The sequence below is a fragment of the Brachyhypopomus gauderio genome, chromosome 20 (assembly GCF_052324685.1).
Source record: "Brachyhypopomus gauderio isolate BG-103 chromosome 20, BGAUD_0.2, whole genome shotgun sequence".
NCBI classification, from domain to species: Eukaryota; Metazoa; Chordata; class Actinopteri; order Gymnotiformes; family Hypopomidae; genus Brachyhypopomus; species Brachyhypopomus gauderio.
Genome location: NC_135230.1, coordinates 7,295,701 through 7,315,995, shown reverse-complemented (window position 1 = coordinate 7,315,995; position 20,295 = coordinate 7,295,701). Strand labels below are relative to the sequence as shown.

Genomic DNA, 20,295 nt, shown 5'->3' with positions numbered 1-20,295 from the left:
GTCCGCGGGCTCACCTGTACAAACGGGGCGACACACTGCAACATTTTCATGCTGCGCGGTTTGTTTACAAGCCTAGCGAGCTGCTAATACTTTTAAAACCGGCGTAGTGGAAAACATGCATTTGACTGTCTTAACAGTTAATAATTTACACTCGCCCACCCCCCCCCCCCACCCCCCCAACAGATTACACTCGCCCCCCCTCAACAAATTACACTCGCCGACTCAATTGAGGATCAATTTGGTGTCCAGTCATTTAATTGCGAATCTCTAACTGACTGAATGAGCATTTCATTAGGACAATAGAAGACTACAGTTAGCCCTGTGCAGACCAGTTGATTCAGTCAGCTGGTTCAGTAATGTGTTTGTGTGCATATCTTTGTTTTGTTTCCACTGCCACTCAGGAAATATGGCTTACATAATGGCTTGCTTACGTCAGGGGCAGTTTAAAAAATTTCTGTCAAGCCAGTTTTTAGAAGTGAAGCAGAAAAAAACAATGTCATGAATAAACCTGGAATTTGTTTGCAGCAAACCAAAAGGTAGTTGCTTTTCATAGTTCACTTGGAAAATATCTTCGGCAAAATTATTAGAATTAAGGTATGAAATTACCTTTTTATTTATAAACACATACATATACCTTGATTACTTCACTGAAATATTAACTACTACTATATTTGGGTTCCACTTTCATTTTAACATGATTAAAACAGGTTTATACTCTTAAGTCTAATATATTTTTGAGTGGATAAAAAACATGTGTGCTTATTGCAATTTACTTTCAATTTTACATTACTTTCCTTTCAGTTCAGTTTGATTTATCTATAGCATTTTAACAACAAATTTATCTATAGCATTATCTATAGCATTTTAACAACAAAGAAGTGTATAGAATCCTAACTAAGGGAGTTTGTGATTTACTGTTTGTGTCCCTTAATTTGAACCTTGTGATCATTCTATTATCTGTGTGCCTAGATTGTCTAGTGTGTCAGCTAGATTTCTAGGTAAGTTTTTTTCATTTTGACTGGTATTATTCCCGGCTGTGAAAATCCCTCAGGAATGTCTTGTCTTGAATGTCAGTAGTTGTATTTCAAATAAGCATTATGATTATTTGCATAAATAGTTCAGTCTGTACAAAAGCAAAGGTTTCCTGAGATTGTCATGGAAATTTTCTGGAAATGGATGAGGACTCAGACGTGGTAAAATTATTAATTTATTACAAAAATATAAATATACACTACCGTTCAAAAGTTTGGGGTCACTTAGAAATGTTCTTATTTTTGAAAGAAAAGCTACATTTTTTTTCAATTTAGCTAACATTAAATGCATCAAAAATACACTCTTTACATTATTAATGTGGTAAATGACTATTCTAGCTGTAAACGTCTGGTTTTTAATGCAATATCTACATAGATGTATGGAGACCCATTTCCAACAACCATCACTCCAGTGTTCTAATGGTACATTGTGTTTGCTAACTGTGTAAGGAGGCTATTGGATATTTAGAAAACCCTTGAAAACCCTTGTGCAAGTAGGTTAGCACAGCTGAAAACAGTTTTGCTGATTAGAGAAGCTATAAAACTGACCTTCCTTTAAGCTAGTTGAGAATCTGGAGCATTATAATTGTTGGTTCGATTAAACTCACAAAATGGCCAGAAAAAGACAACTTTCAATTGAAACTCGACAGTCTATTCTTGTTCTGAGAAATGAAGGCTATTCCATGCGAGACATTGCCAAGAAACTGAAGATTTCCTACAATGGTGTGTACTACTCCCTTCAGAGGAGAGCACAGACAGGCTCTAACCAGAGTAGAAGGAGAAGTGGAAGGCCCCGCTGCACAACTGAGCAAGAAGACAAGTACATTAAAGTCTCCAGTTTGAGAAATCAACGCCTCACAGGTCCTCAACTGGCAGCTTCATTAAATAGTACCCGCAAAACGCCAGTGTCAACGTCTACAGTGAAGAGGCGACTCCGGGATGCTGGCCTTCAGGGCAGAGTGGCAAAGAAAATGCCATATCTGGCTAATAAAAGAAAAAGATTAATATGGGCAAAAGAACACAGACATTGGACAGAGGAAGATTGGAAAAAAGTGTTATGGACAGATGAATCAAAGTTTGAGGTGTTTGGATCACACAGACGGACATTTGTGAGACGCAGAACAACTGAAAAGATTCTGGATGAGTGCCTGACACCATCTGTCAAACATGGTGGAGGTAATGTGATGGTCTGGGGTTGCTTTGGCGCTGGTAAAGTGGGAGATTTGTACAAGGTAAAAGAGATTTTGAATAAGGAAGGCTATCACTCCATTTTGCAACACCATGCCATACCCTGTGGACAGCGCTTGATTGGAGCCAATTTCATCCTGCAACAGGACAACGACCCAAAGCACACCTCCAAATTATGCACAAACTATTTAGAGAAGAAGCAGGCAGCCCAATCAACCCAATCAAACTTGTGGGAGCAGCTTCTGGAAGCATGGGGTGAAATTTCTCCAGATTACCTCAGCAAATTAACAGCTAGAATGCCAAAGGTCTGCAATGCTGTAATTGCTGCTAAGGGAGCATTCTTTGACGAAAGCAAAGTTTAAAGTAGAAAATTATTAAAAAAAAAAAAAAAAAACATTATTTCTACCTTGTCAATGTCTAGACTATATTTCTATTCATTTTGCAACTCATTTGATAAATAAAAGATGAGATTTCAGGGCAAAACACAAAATTGTCTAGGTGACCCCAAACTTTTGAACGGTAGTGTATATAAATAGGACAAAGACAGACACAAGACAGACACAGACATGAGAGTCTCATTCAAGCATGACAACTCTGAGAACAAGGGGGCAGTCCCCCTGCTTATATACAATATTAAACACAATTCAGCAGTTCTAACAAGCAGGTTATCTTAAGCACAGCATGTTCCAAAACATAGGCGCCCAGCAGGCTACTTTGTCTCACATATGTGTGTCTCCTAATATGGACTTCCCTAGATTTAGCGGAAGCAACTGATGTATCAGTTGAATGCAGAGAAAGCTAAATGAAATATAGTAGCCTAGTGACTACCAGTTAACAGAGTGCTCTTACCTTTGCACTCCCCTTGACCTGGGTCACAGTATAGCACACATGCATAATATGAACTAAACATGGTACACTGAATCACACTACTTCATTATTGTAGTGCTTCTGCTTAATCAGAATGACATGACATGACATGACATGAAGAAGTGTTGTGAAGCAGACCAACCGGTGTGTGTTCACGGTTTGTTTCCTTCTGCAGTGGCTATGGTTGGCGGAGACGGTCTCGTGAGACTGCTCAAATAGCGAAGACTTAGCGTTGACGTCACAGTCGTAGCTGGAGGGCGCAGACAAAACTTGTGCAATTGACTTGAGGTGTACTTGCGTGGGTTAAGCTAAAATCAATGTCTATCGGCCAAACAGAATTAACTTTAACTTAACTAAGAAAGAAAATGAGCTTGACTTGAAACACTAGACGAAATGAAAGTAAGTTTGACGTCGACACGTACAATAAAGAAAATAAAATATAATAAAGAAGAATCTTCTGTTGGACTCCATGACAGCTTTAATTGCGGTCTTTTTGAGTCCAGCAAACTGCTGGTCGCGATGGATTAGCGTGTTTACAACGAGTTTGAGTGTCTGAGCCTCTGCGAGTCTGGCGAAGTTTTCCAAGTCCTCCCAAGTCTGCCTTGAGCAAGGCTTTTTAACTAACTTTTAGGGGCGTCATCTTGGTCATCATTTCATTGACCATTGGGCCTTGATTACTGAATATTCATTATCTCTGCCTGGACAGAGGATAGAGAGAGAAAGGGAGAGAAATGAAGCATGGTGGTGGAAATGTGAAGGTCTGGGCCTGCTTTTCTGCCTCCAGACTTGGACAACTCCATATTATCCAAAGAACCATCAACTACCTGGACCATTAACAGATTCTTGACCAGAATCTCTTGCCATCAGTCAAGACAACGACCCAAAGCATTCCACCAAAACTACCAAGGAACGGCTTAAGGGAAAGAAGATTTGCACTCTGGATTGGCCCACTCAAAGTCCAAGAGAACTGTTCAGTCAGACAGATATTTGTTGTGAAACGAAGTAGTTACAATTTCAAGCATTTTTCAAGTACTTTAGCCTAAATTCCAGCACTTTTCAAACCTGGAACACAATGCAACATTAAAATTCGTCAGGTAAATGTTTTTCCTTTCTGTTTACTTTAACTATCCACCACTGTATTTCCCGCTGTTGGGTGGGTACCAGCCGGCTACGGTCGGTGCTGGATCAAACCATTTTTCAGTGGGAGGCGGGGGTGTATGCACTTAATGGAAAATATGCAGATAGGTAAAAAAACATATATATTTTAGCCATTGAGCTTATTTTGAGTACAGAATTTTATATTAATGAAATATTTCAAGATTATATTTAAAGGTTCAAGAATCTGAGTCAGCTCTTCTGTCATGATCCACTGGTCCGGCTTCAGATCCAAATAGTGATTCTTTCCTCGTGGGTTGACTGCAGGATCGGAAAGAGCTGCAGTCACTGGCCATCTCTGTTCAAGGAGCCTGGATAGCATATGAAGTGTACTGTTCCACCGAGTGCTGATATCCTGTACCAACATGTACTGTTTCACTCCCATTTGTTGCTGCTTTTCTTTAGGTTTTGTGCAAGCCAGTTCACTCTTTTTAAAGTGCACCACAAGGCATCTCGCAGAGGCCACACAACTTGAGATGGTTTTGTTATTTTTCAGTGTATTCTGCACAACTAAATTCAGTGTGTGCCCTGCACATCTTACAGAGGCCCATCCGTGTCTCTCTTTGAGAATTTTGGCAGCTGCCACTACATTGGCCCCATTATCATGGACAACTGCCTTCACCTTTTCAAAAGGAATGTGAAATTTGGTAGCAGCATCCTCCAGCCAATCTGCAATGTTTGTGGCTGTATGTCTCTCATCCAGAGGCATTGTAGTAAAGGAGAGGGACTTCATTTCCCAATCATCTCCCAGAAAATGGCAAGTGACCCCCAGATAAGCCGCTGTGGCCACACTTGTCCAAATGTCTGTTGTTAGTGCAACACATTCTGTCTCCTTAAGAACACTCTCAGTTATTTCTGAGTACTTTTGTGCCATCATATTTGTGAAATGTGTTCTTGAGGGAATGAAGGGAATTTGGGATTGAAAACTTTAATCATATTCTTAAATCCTGTGTCCTCCACCATGGAGAGTGCACTGTAAAAAATCTTTGTTTGCTTATGTTCTGTGAATATAAAAATTTATGTGGGCAAAGCATGAAACATAAAAATAGTTACTCCAAAAACAAAAAACGAGTTGTGCCATCAGCTGCTGCATTTTTTACCATTCAACTTAATATTTTGTGTTCAGTGAATGAGCATTATGGTTCTCAGTCGCAGGCCCGTAGCCAGGGGGAATCGAAGGGTTCGTTCGATCCCCCCCCCCCGCCCCGGCACCCTCTCCCGCACCCGCACCCTCCCTCCGTACACACATGCCCCTCAAGATAGGTAGGCTATTCAATGAATGAATTGTTAATCTCCGGTGAATATACAGACAAACAAATAAGGACAGCAACAACAGACTCACAACAAACTTATAACAGTGTTGCCAACTCTCACGCAATGAGCGTGAGACACGCGCATTTGACCGTTTTCACACGCTCACACGCCATACATCCGATTTCTCACGCTGAAAAAAAATCTAGTTTATTTATCTTCGATCTACATCTATGATTCGGGTTTCCATCCAAACCTTTCGAAAAAATAATGCGCAATTTCCAAGTTTCGGCAGAAAAAAAATGTGAATTAAGCCTTGTTTCCATTCATTACAGTTATGCGAATAAACTTTAGATCACGTGAGAGGACGCCAAACAATAGTGGTTTTACGTCCATCTGGCATTTACGCATTTTTGCACGTTGAGGTTGTGAAACATTTTTTTCTTTTCCTTTTCTTTACATGGAGAAGTTAAATTCAATTTTTGCTCTCTCCAGAACTGTTTTTGTATGTATTTGCCATCTTTACATCGCGATCATGTACAGAACCACTTGACTTGAGGCATGATACGTCATCGTTTATGCGAAAAACCCTTTTCCATCCAGTTTTTCCGAATTTTGGCGATGCGATAGTCTAACTTTTCCACCTCCTCCTAGCGTAAACAAAATGCAACAAAATTTTCAAAATGCGAAAACCCACTGAGTTACTAGTTCGCTCTGGCGCCAACCACTGGCGATCGATCGCTATAGGCGCAGCATAGAGGAAACATATAAGACATAACCCCCCCCCCCCCCCCCCCCCCCCCCCCACTCCACTTTCGGGGGAAAAAGATCCCCCCCATCACAATGCTGGCTACGGGCCTGAGTCAACATGTCAAGTCCAAAGTAAAAAACTGTGTTGGGCGAGCAATAGTGGTAGTGGTGAAACTAATGCGCATGCTCGAGAGAAGATTTTCTTGGCGCCTTCTGCACCAAAACTAAAATGAAGACCCAGCGTTTCACCATTTATCTAGAGGACTTCAAACGTTCACTGAGTGAAGTTAATGTGGATCTTTATTAAGCTAACACAACTAACTTGGTGGTGTTTGTTGAGTTTGAATTTTGAACTAGGTCGTATTTCAACATATTTTCCAAACGTATAGTTATCAAAACTAGAGCTAAGCCAACAAGTTGTTTTTCAGTGTTTAACTTTGCTATGAGTTTAGTAATGTTAGTGTTAATACTGTTGTGGTTGGCAAGGACAAGCTATCGATTAACGGTTAATTAACCGTCACGCGTTAACTGTCCGTTTGGAATTTAACTACCTCACGTCGGCAAACTGTTAGCATGCGGACTAACGTTAGCTACATAGCTAGCTATATCTGCGTAGTAATTAAGCATTTGCTGAAGCCCAATCGATTTCTAATTAAGTACTTTTTAGATACTTTTTCCAACCACATACAGCTCCGCGGTCAGTTCTCCCGTTTCCCTGGATGTGTGTCGTATGCGTGTTAGTGTCCCCCCTCCCTTAGAACCAGTGTGTTTTTGCCGTTAGCGTATTGCTAATAGAATAGCATTGAGCTAACGTTGGTGTCATGGCTCATTCTTGTCCTCCTGACTCGACGTTTCAATTTTTATTACATTTATAAAGCAGCTCTCATATGCCTGTTTGGTAATATTTTATGTTTACTTTTTGACATGCAAATAAAATGCACAATTACTTGATTATATTCTGTATACTTTGAATTTACTTCATAAAGCATAAAATATATAGTTCATAAAACATTTTGTTGGACTCACTATGTGTATTTGGTTAATATAAAACATTTTGTTGGCTCAACTTATTTTCTTTAATTAGACTGAATTCTGTAGTTGTCAGCAGAACTTAAAATTTGCAATTTGCAGAGCTTAAATTAGACCAACTAAAAAACTTAGGTGCAACGGGTCACTAAGATTTTTTTAGTTGGTGAGACTTGAAATTTTTTACAGTGTGGGCGCATGTCTGTGATGAGCATATTCAAAATGCTGTTGGCAAAAACTGCAGCTTCCTCCACAGTGCATGAGGGACCTGTCCGGATGAAGGTGTCCATGTGCCGCTGTGATGTACTGTGGGGAAAAAAACATTGATTTGCACAACAAATGGTATAAACTCTAATGAATGTAGTCATGAATGAATTTGTATATCTGTTGCACTCATTATTACTACCTTATGTATAGGGAAGGCATGTCTTGATGTAATCTATCTGTGTGTGTGTGTGTGTGTGTGTGTGTGTGTGTGTGTGTGTGTGTGTGTGTGTGTGTGCGTGTGTGTGTGTTTGGAGGGAGAGATGAGATGATAAATTACATGAGTGAGATCATTTGCTGTCTTGCTACTTATTATGTATACTTATTACTTAAGTATATACTTATTACTTATTATTATTATCTAGTCACTATCGACTCATAACACGTACTATAAATAATTATACCTACTGTACATTATAACAAGCGCTAGTCTTTATATCAGTTATAATCATAAACACCTTGTAGAGGCTCCTAAACTACTTGGAGAAGCGCAGTTCCCGTGCAGATGCTTTTGGTTTAGGTGCTGAAGCATTGAGGAAGTACTGTTATGGTAGGCCAGGTCTGTTTTACAGTAAATACACTGCACTACGTTGTCCACCTTGCGCAGCGAAAAATGGTCCCACACTTTTGACATTTTTGCCCTTTTACATTTTCCACCATTTCCATCAAAACAAATCATGCCGCCTTAAACCTGTGCGTCAGTTATAACAGTCCGTGTAAAACAATGATACCGGAGCTGCACAGTAGTACAAAGCAGGATTGATACGACAGTAGAAACATTTAAAATAGATGGTGACAAATTAAACAAAGCCTTGAGGCAAAGAATTTGCCTCAAGTATTTTTTGTAATCGAATTACTCGAGTTGCTCGAATCGTTTCAGCTCTATACCTGTTCAAGAAGTTTCCAAAGTAATAGACTTACACTATATCTGTTTATTTTTATCTCTTCATCAGTATGAGCAATCAGTATCCTTTTCCTCTATAGGAAACATCTCATTCCTTTCTCAGGTGAGCAGTGTACTTTGGAGTATACATATACATAATACCCTACTCCATGTATGTGTATTCCTATGGGAAAGACTGATGTATGCTAATCTTAATGTTTCTATTAGCCATGAATGTGCAGGCACAAGCCAGATCTTCATGGCAACCATGGAGAAGATTAGGACAGACAACCGTCACCCTTCTCTTAATATCTGATTTCATGCTGTTTGCTTCCCTTGAAAAAATGAGTAAGGACATTTTTCTCTCATTTACGAGTACAGACAGATCCTGAAAATATGGTGTGTGTACAACCTTGTGTACAAGATTGTTTTAAAGTTTTGATTATAATCACACGAGCTTGTTCACAATTCTAAACCATCTCATTTAATGTATCTAATATTTGGTGTATACATACATTTCCCATAGATCTGGCTTGGAGACATGAGAAGAAAGCTGAACTAATGGGATCTGGAAGATGTAAAACCAGGAACATTACAGAGATTATAGGAAATAGTGGTGAAAACACATTCTGCCCTTGGCCAAATGTGCATAGTGGTGTTTGGTCAGGGAAGACGACCATGAAGGCAGAACAACTACAACAAGAGACATCACATAGTTCAGATAAGACAAACTTGTGTGCAGCTACTGAAATATCTGTTGATGTCATTTACCCAGACTGGTATTTGAGGTTTGCAAGAATCCGTACAGTACCCAGCCATGCAACAACCAGATTTAAACTGGCCAAGTTAGCAAAGCAGAATACATACCACATAATGTCACCAAATAACATTCACACAGAAACAACTGCTATAGGAATGCTGAAATACAACAGTGAGGCAAAAAATCAGGTAGAGGTATACCAAGAATTCCCCATTAGTGGAGATATGATTGAAATGATCACAGAAAGAATAAGCATTAAATTAGAAATCATTGAGCACATGAAATGGGAAACACTGTTTAAAAATAGGGCTTTCATAGAAAAAGAAAGAAAAAATTTTTTTTTGATCAATGTATTTGAAAATGAAAGATTTGATAGTGAACCTGGAAATTTGCTATTGCTAGAGGATGAAGTGGTGGGAAAGGTTTTTAACAGAGTAATCCTCCATAGATTTAAAAAGAGGAATAAAATCAGTTCAAAGGGAGAGATTTATGGCAAAGATAGATGGTTAGAAAATCAAGAGGAAGAACTAAAATATAAAGAGGTAATGACAGAGTCAAGAATAGAAACATTGATTAGGATGGAAGGAGAGATGGGTAGAATTGAGAAGTTCAGGGAGAAAATGGGTGAAACTGGAAGAGGAGAGGATGACAAACAGAAGGAGAGAGTAACTGAGAAAAAAACTAAGAAGGCTCAACTACTGGAGAAAAAGATTAAAAGAAAGGTGCAAGATAATAATCAAAAAGAATTTCACAAAAATGTCAACAGCAATTATTGCATTACTACCCTGGGACTTCTACTTGCCGTTGCAGTACTTGTTTTGGTAAGTGAGCACAGAAATGCTGAGAGACAAAAGGAAGATCTGCTAGGGAAATTACAAAGGATGAAGGGAATAAAAGAAAACTTAGAAAATAAATTGAGAGATCAAAAGAAAAAAGGGATGGAATTAAGACAGAATTTGAGAGAACGCGAAGAAAGAAAAATAGTGGAATTACAAAAGACAATAAGACATGAAGAAAAAAAGAGAGATAAATTAGAAAAGAGACTTAAAGAAGAAGAAAGAAAGAGAGAGAAACTAGAGAAAAGAATAAGAGAGGAAGAAGAAAAGAGAAAGAAAAGAGTAAGAGAGGAAGAAGAAAAGAGAAAGAACCTAGAGAAAAGAATAAGAGAGGAAGAAGAAAAGAGAAAGAACCTAGAGAAAAGAGTAAGAGAGGAAGAAGAAAAGAGAGAGAAACTAGAAAAAAGAGTAAGAGAGGAAGAAGAAAAGAGAAAGAACCTAGAGAAAAGAGTAAGAGAGGAAGAAGAAGAAAAGAGAGATAAACTAGAGAAAAGAGTAAGAGATGAAGAAGAAAAAAAGAGAGAGAAACTAGAGAAAAGAATAAGAGAGGATGAAGAAGGAAAGAGACAGGAATTAGAGAAAATAGTAAGAGAGGAAGAAGAAAGAAAGAGAGAGAAACTAGAGAAAAGAGTAAGAGAGGAAGACAAAGAAAAGAGAGATAAACTAGAGAAAAGAGTAAGAGAGGAAGAAGAAAAAAAGAGAGAGAAACTAGAGAAAAGAGTAAGAGAGGAAGAAGCAAAAAACAATGCAGAATCAGCTAAGAGATTGATATCAAATAATCATGGGTTTTCCACTTCATTATTTTTACAAGTAATGTTATTACTTGGTCAAATATTATGTTGTTTAAATAAGAAGAAGGAAGGAAGGAAACAAAGAGAGAAAATATACAGAGAAAAAGAAGATGAACTGAGAAAGGAAAGTGAACATATTAAACAAAAGGTGGACATTTTAAAAAAAGGAGAGGAAGAACTTAATAAAAAAATGCAAGCGGTTGAGAGAGAAATGGAACAGCTAAAAGCAAAAGAAGATGAGATGAACAGAAGACAGAAAGAAGTAATGCAACTGGAGGAAAAACTTGAAGAAATTAAACGGAAGAAGGATGATTTGGAAAATAGAGAAAGTGAGATGAACCAAAGAGAAGCAGAGATGAGACATATGGAGAATGATCTGAAAAACAGAGAAGAAGTGTTGGACAGAGAACGATGTGAGGCAAAAAGAGGAAAAGAAGAGCTTATCCTAAAAGATGCAGAGATGAGAAGATGGGCTGAAGACATGGGACTGAAATGGCAGGAAATTGAGTTGAAGCAAAAGTCAATTAAAATGTTGGAAGAGGAATTAGAAACTAGAGAGAATAATCTTAATGAAAGAGAAGAAGACATGGAGAGACAATGTAAGGAATTAAAAAATAGAGAAGTGGACCTATACAGAGAAAGGGCATCTACGCAGCGACGTGCCTGGGAGAACCAACAAAGGGAGAGAATGATAAGACACAGAGAGGTAAAAGTACAGAACAGAGAGGAGGAGAACCGAAGATCTCAGGAACGCTTTAAATCAGACAAGTCAAAGTTTCAGAAGAACATTATTACTGTGTTAGATCCATGTTTTGCTTTAGTTCATGTGACAACAGTACTGCTGGATGAAAGTTGGAGAATCATAGAAGAGCTGACTTCAGAATTAGAGAGGCAAGAGAGAAGGATACAAGCAGTAAATGCACTCTTATCAATATATGCAGTTTTACTCACTGCTGAAAGAAGAGAGCAAGAACAAAGAAGGCCAGATCCCACAAAGAAAAAGCCAGGTAATAAAAAGGATTGTGTGATCTCATAATTGTTCATACATGTTCATACATACATGTTTTAGTGATTGTTTTAGTAATTTGCCAACATTTAAATTGATTTAAATTGATGAATCAGTGCCTGAAGATTCCATCTAATGCCTCCCAAGGTCACTATTAACCCAAAAGTTGATTTTTTGCAGTTATAATGGTCTATATATATATTGAATTGTGTTCTGTTTTGATTAACTTGTTGCTTTTGTCTATTTATCTATCTGACTACTGGACATTTGAACTTTTCTGACTCTTTATTATTTAGAAGCAACTGGTCTAAACCTGCTTTAAAATCTAAACTTCCAAATTAATCAAATAAAATATTAAAACTTTGGAAATCAAAAGTAAAAATAGTAAAAGAGTAAAAAATTAAGATACTGCCTTTTGGGAATGTATGTTTTCCACTGTTTGTGGTTTGTGGTGTTTAGGCTTATTATGACATGAATGTGTATGTATATGAATAGAATGCAACTGTTTTATTTTCTGTAGATTACTCAAATTTTACAATTTGATTGAAATATACATTGAAAGCAAGTAAATGGATGCCTTGGGAAATGACAAATACATAATTGTTTTTACAAATACATTGTTTTTATTTTAGTGTTACGGTCTTATTTCACAAAGGTTGCTGGAATGTCTAGATAACAAAGGATAAAATATAAAAGAATTGTGACGGGCAGGGTGAGCAACTCAAAAAGGAAGCGATCATGCCAAGTCTCAGGGAAAGAGGATGGTTTAATAGAAAGTGTGCAAACCAAAAACCCGTGCATTGTTCCAAATGAAGGAAATAATAACCAGCAGTCAACTGGTACAAAGACAAGACATATATAGACGAACAAACAACCCTCAGGTGAGACGGATCACGGGTCCCGCCCACCTGGAGAACGAACATCACGTGACCAAAAACAGGACCGCTGCCGCTGTAACCGGGGGCGACCGGTAGGGGGCCCCCCCACAACGTGACAGACCCCCCCCCACCAAAGCCGCACTCCCCTCCGGATGTGCGGCTTACAGTGGCAGCACACAAAACACAACAAAGGGGCGGGAGGGCGGGGACAAGACAGGGACCCGTTCCCTGCCGTCCTGAGCTGAAACACAAAACACAAGCTCCTCGTCACAGGACGCAGACCAGGCAGGGACCCGTTCCCTGCAGTCCTGGAGCTGAAACATAAAAACACATACAGGTTAGCTCGCCTCCTGGGCGGGACCCTGGACCAACTGGGCCGTCAACAAGACGATAACCACGCCCCGGTCGGTCACAGGGCCCTCGCGCCCTAACCGGCCTTAGGCCGCTTAAGCCCCACCGCTGTGTGCGGACCGGGAGCACATGGCCCAACACACGTCACAGGTGTGGATGTGTGCAGGCCGCCACACTGGGGTGCGGCCACGGCTTCTACCGACCACCTCCCGAACCTACCTCCTCGCTCGGAGCTGACCCCTGCCCTTTCGCTAGGGGTCACCCCAGACTCCTGGGGAGTGAACCCCTCCCGGGGCCCCTCATCTCAAGGTGGACTCCCACCCAACCCAGGAGCGCCAGAGACCAGGGCCCTGGCAATCTGCATCAGGGACACGCTGGTCACCCCGAGCTTGAAGGGGAGGGTCTCCGCCTGGAGACCCCACTAGGTCCGGGAGTGCCGCAGTCCACCTCCAGGAGCGACCTTCAACACATCACACACACCCGCACACAGACAACATACAACACATAACGTGCACTGCCCTGACCTTTGCACCCCCTTATACCCAGGGGGGAGGGGACCCCTTCTTGGCATGAGGAGACACCCTGTCCATACACCCCAGGCATCCTCAGCCTACAAAGGGGTACAGGGGCTCCTCCCTGCTCAGGGGTCCCTCCCAAAGGCCATTTCTCCCTAAGGAGCAGCGCCTTCTGAGCCACATGCCGTGGCTCAGGAACCCCATAGCTCCCCCCTAAAAACATATTTAGGGGGGGCCCCTCTGGGGAATAACAAAACAAAAAACACAAACAAAACATATAACATACACGCACCCAAGATGCCCTCCATGCCACATCAAATGGACCCCTCCCCACACACAGTGAAGAGGGGCGCAAGAGAGGAATTACATAAAACAAAGCACGCTACACTCTAGGACAAAACGAACACGCAAAGGCAGAGAACACTAACAAACGGACAGGACCCACCGATGCGCGCGCTCTGTGGAGCGCGACACGCCTACTCCAGCTCTCTCTCTCTCTCACCGTTCTCCCAACGGGATCCGCAGATCTTTGGAGAGATCAGCTTACGCGTCACATACACACACACACATATACAGACGATAACGGACAACGGACGTGCGCAATGTGAGGCACCGGTACTTTCGCTGGGCGAGAGCTGGGCGAGTAGTCTTTTAGTAGATTTTACGGGTTTTACACAAACAACAGTTAAACACGGCGGGACGAGTGGGGACAGACTCAACACACTCTCGGACAATACACAACAAACACACAGCACGTAGACAAACACTTACCAAGAGACATGACCACGAACGAAGGAGAAAGCAAAGGAGACTGGCGGCTTCCGAAAGGTGGCTGGTTATTCTGTGACGGGTAGAGTGAGCAACTCAAAAAGGAAGCGATCACGCCAAGTCTCAGGGAAAGAGGATGGTTTAACAGAAAGTGTGCAAACCAAAAACCCGTGCATTGTTCCAAATGAAGGAAATAATAACCAGCAGTCAACTGGTACAAAGACATGACATATATAGACGAACAAACGACCCTCAGGTGAGACGGATCACGGGTCCCGCCCACCTGGAGGACGAACATCACGTGACCAAAAACAGGACCGCTGCCGCTTTAACCGGGGGCGACCGGTAGGGGGCCCCCCCACAACATGAGAAGAATAGGTTAATCATGACAACACAAATAAGGTTTTAGTCCACCCTTTTATGTCCAAACCAATATGCCCCCTCTCATACACTCACAACACAAATAGAGCACAATATTAACCCATTGCTGCATTCAAAATTGCTCCCTATCACAGAAATAGTGTACTATTTACCATTTGCTGACACAACATAGTGCACTATTTCTGTAATAGGGGGCGAACGCAGAGTGATCTCGTGATCTACCATGCTTAATTTCTTATGCAATCACGTGACAGCGAGTCTTCATTTCCTGGTCTCAGGGATGAGATCGGTCTCAGAGAGGAGATGGGCTGAAAGGTGAGATGTGTATCAAACATTGACAGGGGGGGGGGGAGTGTCCTGCCCCCCTTTACGTCCATTTTACGTCCGTGCCTGCGGATGTAATGGTTATCCGTCATTCCACAGTCACCACATAGTCCATTTCCAACACGCAGCCTAGAAGGGTTTTGAGCTATTCCTGGTTGGATGTCTGTAGGTTTCCTGTAAGCCATCTTGAGTTATTATTAACTAATTGAGCGCTCATAGATTAGTGGATTCTTTATTGGGCCTTAAGAGTAATTACTGATATTGATGCATGTTATGGTAGGTTAGAACCAGTGGCGGATGCTGGTCTTTCAAGGAGGGGAAGCTCAATTTCGGCTTGAGTAATAGAAGTCAGTCTCCAAACACAAGCAGCTACAACAAAAACACCCAGAAATAGAAGCTTGATTTGTCGCTAGTCGTTTTCAACGAAGAAAATGCAGCTAAGAGGATTAGGAAAATCTCCGGTTCAACTCAGAACAGAATGAAAATAAAAAAAAATTTAAATAAATGCTCCCGCGGAGGTTTACACAAAAAGATAGCTTATTCGCTCATTTCGCTGTCAATCAAAAAGGGATTCGGCCTCAGACAGATCATCCAATCATCATGCAGAAGCTGAGCGTCCAGGCCAGCCCACTGCCCCATAAACCCCCACAGACGCTGTGCATCCAATGGGCGGGACAAAGCCCAGCATTTAGCCAATGGCTCGTCTCGTTTCGCTGCACTCTTTGCTTCGCTATTTAACTCTGTAGACGCTCAGCGTCCACACAGTTTAAAGCACTGTGAAGCTGCGAGACTGAGTGAGAGGAAAGCCCTGTCGTTACCAGTGATAAGAAGCTGATTCTGAACAAAAGTCGAGCGCGTTGTAGCGCATATTTAGTCAATGACATGTACACACAACAGTATATGTTTGATCACTTTTTTTTGACATTTTAGGGGAAGCTGAGCTTCCCTTGCAGTCTTAGAGCAATCACCACTGGTTAGAACATGTGAGATGTTACAGTCTAATTACACTGCTCAAAAAAATAAAGGGAACCACACTTCTGTGAAACCAACCTGTTCAGTTAGGAAGCAACACTGATTGTGAATCAATTTCACCTGCTGTTGTGCAAATGGAATAGAAAACAGGTAGAAATGAGAGGCAATTAGCAAGACCCCCCCCCCCCCCCCCCTATAAAGGAGTGGTTCTGCAGGTGGGGACCACAGACCACTTCTCAGTACCTATGCTTTCTGGCTGATGTTTTGGTCACTTTTGAATGTTGGTGGTCCACACAAGTGGCTCAAGTAGTGCAGCTCATCCAGGATGGCACATCAATGCGAGCTGTGGCAAGAAGGTTTGCTGTGTCTGTCAGCACAGTGTCCAGAACATGGAAGCGCTACCAAGAGACAGACCAGTACACCAGGAATGAATGAATGAATGTTTCAATTTATATATACTTATCTAGATACCCAAGGCGCTTTACAATTGTTAACACAGCTACGTTACAGACAACTAATCACACACCAGCGAGAAGCAGCAGCCAATTGCGTACTGGGGGACTGATTGGGGTGCAGGAAGGGGAGAGAGGACAGACCCTAGTGCCAGAGCACCATCCACCACTGGGCATACAAACACACACACATTCATGCACACACACTCAGACAACAACTTGTTTTTATTGAACAGAGAGAGACATAGACACACACTCAGGGAGAGACACAGACACACACTCAGGGAGAATTTGTCTGGGACTGCCAATTTACCTAACTTCCATGTTTTTGGACTGTGGGAGGAAACCGGAGATCCCGGAGGAAACCCACGCAAACACAGGGAGAACATGGAAACTCCACTCAGATAGGGACTTGTACCCAAGACCCCAGTGCTGAGAGGCAAACGTGCTAACCACCAAGCCACCATGCTGTCCAGGAGACGTGGAGGAGGCCATAGGAGGGCAACAACCCAGCAGCAGGACCGCTACCTCCGCCTTTGTGCAAGAAGGAACAGGAGGAGCACTGCCAGAGCCCTGCAAAATGACCTCCAGCAGGCCACAAATGTGCATGTGTCTGCACAAACGGTTAGAAACCGACTCCATGAGGATGGTATGAGGGCCCGACGTCCACAGATTGAGGTTTATGCTCACAGCCCAACAACGTGCAGGACACTTGGCATTTGCCAGAGAACACCAGGATTGGCAAATTCACCACTGGCGCCTTGTGCTCTTCACAGATGAAAGCAGGTTCACACTGAGCACGTGACAGACGTGACATGTGTGCTCACCAGAGGTAGCCTGACTGCCATTAGGTACCGAGATGGGATCCTCAGACACCTTGTGAGACCATATGCTGGTGAGGTTGGCCCTGGGTTCCTCCTAATGCAGGACAATGCTAGACCTCATGTGGCTGGAGTGTGTCAACAGTTCTTACATGATGAAGGCATTGAAGCTATGGACTGGCCCGCCTGTTCCCCAGACCTGAATCCGATTGAGCACATCTGGGACATCATGTCTCGCTCCATCCACCAACATCACATTGCACCACAGACTGTCCAGGAGTTGGCAGATGCTTTAGTCCAGGTCTGGGAGGAGATCCCTCAGGAGACCATCCGCCACCTCATCAGGAGCATGCCCAGGCGTTGTAGGGAGGTCATACAGGCACGTGGAGGCCACACACAATACTGAGCCTCATTTTGACTTGTTTTAAGGACATCAAAGTTGGATCTTTAATTTTGTGTGTGGCTCCAAATCCAGGCCTCCATTGGTTAATAAATTTAATTTCCATTGATGATTTTTGTGTGATTTTGTTGTCAGCACATTCAACTTTGTACAGAACAAAGTATTCATTTACATTTTACGGCATTTGGCAGACGCCCTTATCCAGAGCGACTTACATTTTTATCTCATTTTGTTTATACAAGTGAGCAATTGAGGGTTAAGGGCCTTGCTCAGGGGCACCTCAGTCATGGCCTCAAGTCTGGGGATCGAACCCACAACCCTCCGGTCACAAGACCAGTTCCCTAACCACCAGGCCTTGACTGTATTCAATGTGAATATTTCATTCATTCAGATCTAGGATGTGTTATTTGAGTGTTCCCTTTATTTTTTTGAGCAGTGTATATATGGCTGTCTACATAGGTCTTCATTTACTTATATTATATATATATTTTTAGCAAACATCACATAGCCTACAGTCGTAAGCAAAATTTTGGACACCTCTTGCCAAATGGAGTTTAATTTATTATATATAATATTATGAATTAATAATATTATAATTAATATTTATATATAAATGAAACTCCGTTTGCAAATGTTTGCACATAACTGTATAATATAACCATGTGTAGGAAACAGAGTCACAGGCTGCTGCGGAGCGAACTTTGAAATTGTTTTTCTAAAGTGTACTAATCTGTTTACGTGCTAATCTTTATTTTTTGCCTTCCTAGATAATTTTTTACAGATAGTACTTCCACCGTCAAGACGGGCAGCTGAATATTCCGGCCGCTGATCAACTTTCTGCTTCTAAAAATCAGCTAGCGTAAGTTTGTATAAATCGGCTAGACACGGTAAGTGTTTTGATTTATTCATGGCTGGTGTTGGTTTGTTTCCTTGTTCGGAGTGTGGCATGTTTAGTCTAGACCAGGGGTGCTCATTACGTCGATCGGGAACTGTCGGTCGATCGCGAAGGAATGTGCGTAGATCGCGTCACATAAAATAGTAGTAGATGAATCGCACATCTGCACTGACGGTTGTATTTTGATTGACATTCACGGCAGCCAATCTGCAATCCACTCAACAAATTACGTTCGCCACATCCCCCCCCCCCCCCCCCCCGCTCAACATATTACGTTCGCCGCCACCCCGGTAGATCTTTCTGACTGGGTCATCTTATAAGTAGCTCGCAAGCTGAAAACTGTGGGCACCCCTGGTCTAGACCCTTTCGCCACTGATAGTAATAGTGATAGTATTTGTGAGAGGTGCCAGTTAGTTACTTCTCTTGTGGCGAAAGTGGAAAGTTTAGAGCGCCGCGTCCACTCATTATTGAGGGATAGAGAGACAGGGACAGGGTCTGTAGTAGGTGTGGACGCGCCAGGGAGAACTAGCGCCTCCGCGACTCCGGCGATAGAGCCCTCACAGCGGGGCGAATGGGTGACGTCTCGGCGGCGTAGTCGGAGAGCGAGGGCTGCAGCTACCGCTAACGCCAGCGCTAGCCCACCAGAGCACCACTCCCCGGTTCACGTGTCCAACAGGTTTGCCCCGCTCAGTGTTACACCCGCTGAGGAGACTCTGGTCATAGGAGACTCTATAGTCCGACACGTGAAAGTCGCTATTCCTGTAGGGGCACCAGCGGTTACAGTCAGCTGTTTACCGGGAGCCAGAGCGCCGGACATTAGTGGCAACCTTAGACTGTTAGCCCATAAACGATTCTCTAGGATAGTTATACATGTAGGGGCCAACGATATACGTCTGCGGCAGTCAGAAGTGACTAAGGCTAATGTTAAAGAGGTGGTTAAATTAGCCCAGACGATGTCCGATGCCGTAATCTGCTCTGGCCCCATCCCAATGCGGCGCGGTGATGAGCAGTACAGCAGGCTCACGTCGCTAAACCGCTGGATGTCCAAGTGGTGCTCCGAAAATCAAGTGGGCTTTATTGATAATTGGAAAGATTTCGAGGGCAAGCCTGGTCTTTTAGGCAGGGACGGTGTCCACCCCACCCGGGATGGCGCTGCCCTGTTATCTTGCAGCATAGCCCGTAGTCTTTTAGTTAGTGGGCAGTGTAGTACTAGGAGCTGCTGACTAACCAGAGTCGCGACCAGGCCGCAGACTAACGGGCTAAACCGTCTGTCTGCGAGCTGCTTAGAGGCGTCACCAAGATCCCATAGGATTGAGACTGTGTCTGTGCCCCGGGTTAAATTAAATCATAAGAAAATAGTCCGTCCTAAGTTTTTAACTAATATTCAAACTTCACATCCAATTATTACCTATATGACCGATCTGAAAATTGGATTAATTAATATTCGATCACTCAACTCTAAAGCAGTTTTTATGAATGAACTTATAACTGACCAGAAAATTGATATTTTATGTCTAACTGAAACGTGGATTCAATCTGGTGACTATTTATCTCTAAACGAAGCCACTCCTGTGGGATATAGTTATATACATAAACCTAGATTGTCAGGCAGAGGAGGAGGAATATGTATAATATATCGTGATTGTTTAGAAATTCATCAGAAATACTTGGATGTCTTTAATTCATTTGAGATGCTGTCTATTAATGTAACTAGTCCATCTGAAAATAAA

The 20,295-nt window shown here is 42.2% G+C and overlaps 1 protein-coding gene across 5 annotated transcripts; it reads left to right on the top strand.

Moving 5' to 3' along the window:
* The first annotated feature begins 495 nt into the window (after nt 1-495).
* Nucleotides 496-18,816, top strand: LOC143484275 (uncharacterized). Of its 5 annotated transcripts, none has more exons than XM_076982923.1 (7): nt 505-594; nt 970-998; nt 3,871-4,180; nt 8,486-8,539; nt 8,644-8,763; nt 8,942-11,809; nt 18,438-18,816. In XM_076982923.1, exons 5-7 carry the CDS (start codon nt 8,646-8,648, stop codon nt 18,497-18,499), a joined length of 3,048 nt encoding a protein of 1,015 aa, XP_076839038.1. In that variant the 5' UTR covers nt 505-594; nt 970-998; nt 3,871-4,180; nt 8,486-8,539; nt 8,644-8,645; the 3' UTR covers nt 18,500-18,816. The 5 variants fall into 5 exon arrangements, with proteins under 5 accessions (XP_076839036.1, XP_076839040.1, XP_076839038.1 ...); XM_076982922.1 differs by lacking the exon at nt 3,871-4,180 and adding an exon at nt 7,525-7,610 and having other exon boundaries at nt 511-594; XM_076982921.1 differs by lacking the exon at nt 3,871-4,180 and having other exon boundaries at nt 496-594.
* Nucleotides 18,817-20,295: the final 1,479 nt, after the last annotated feature.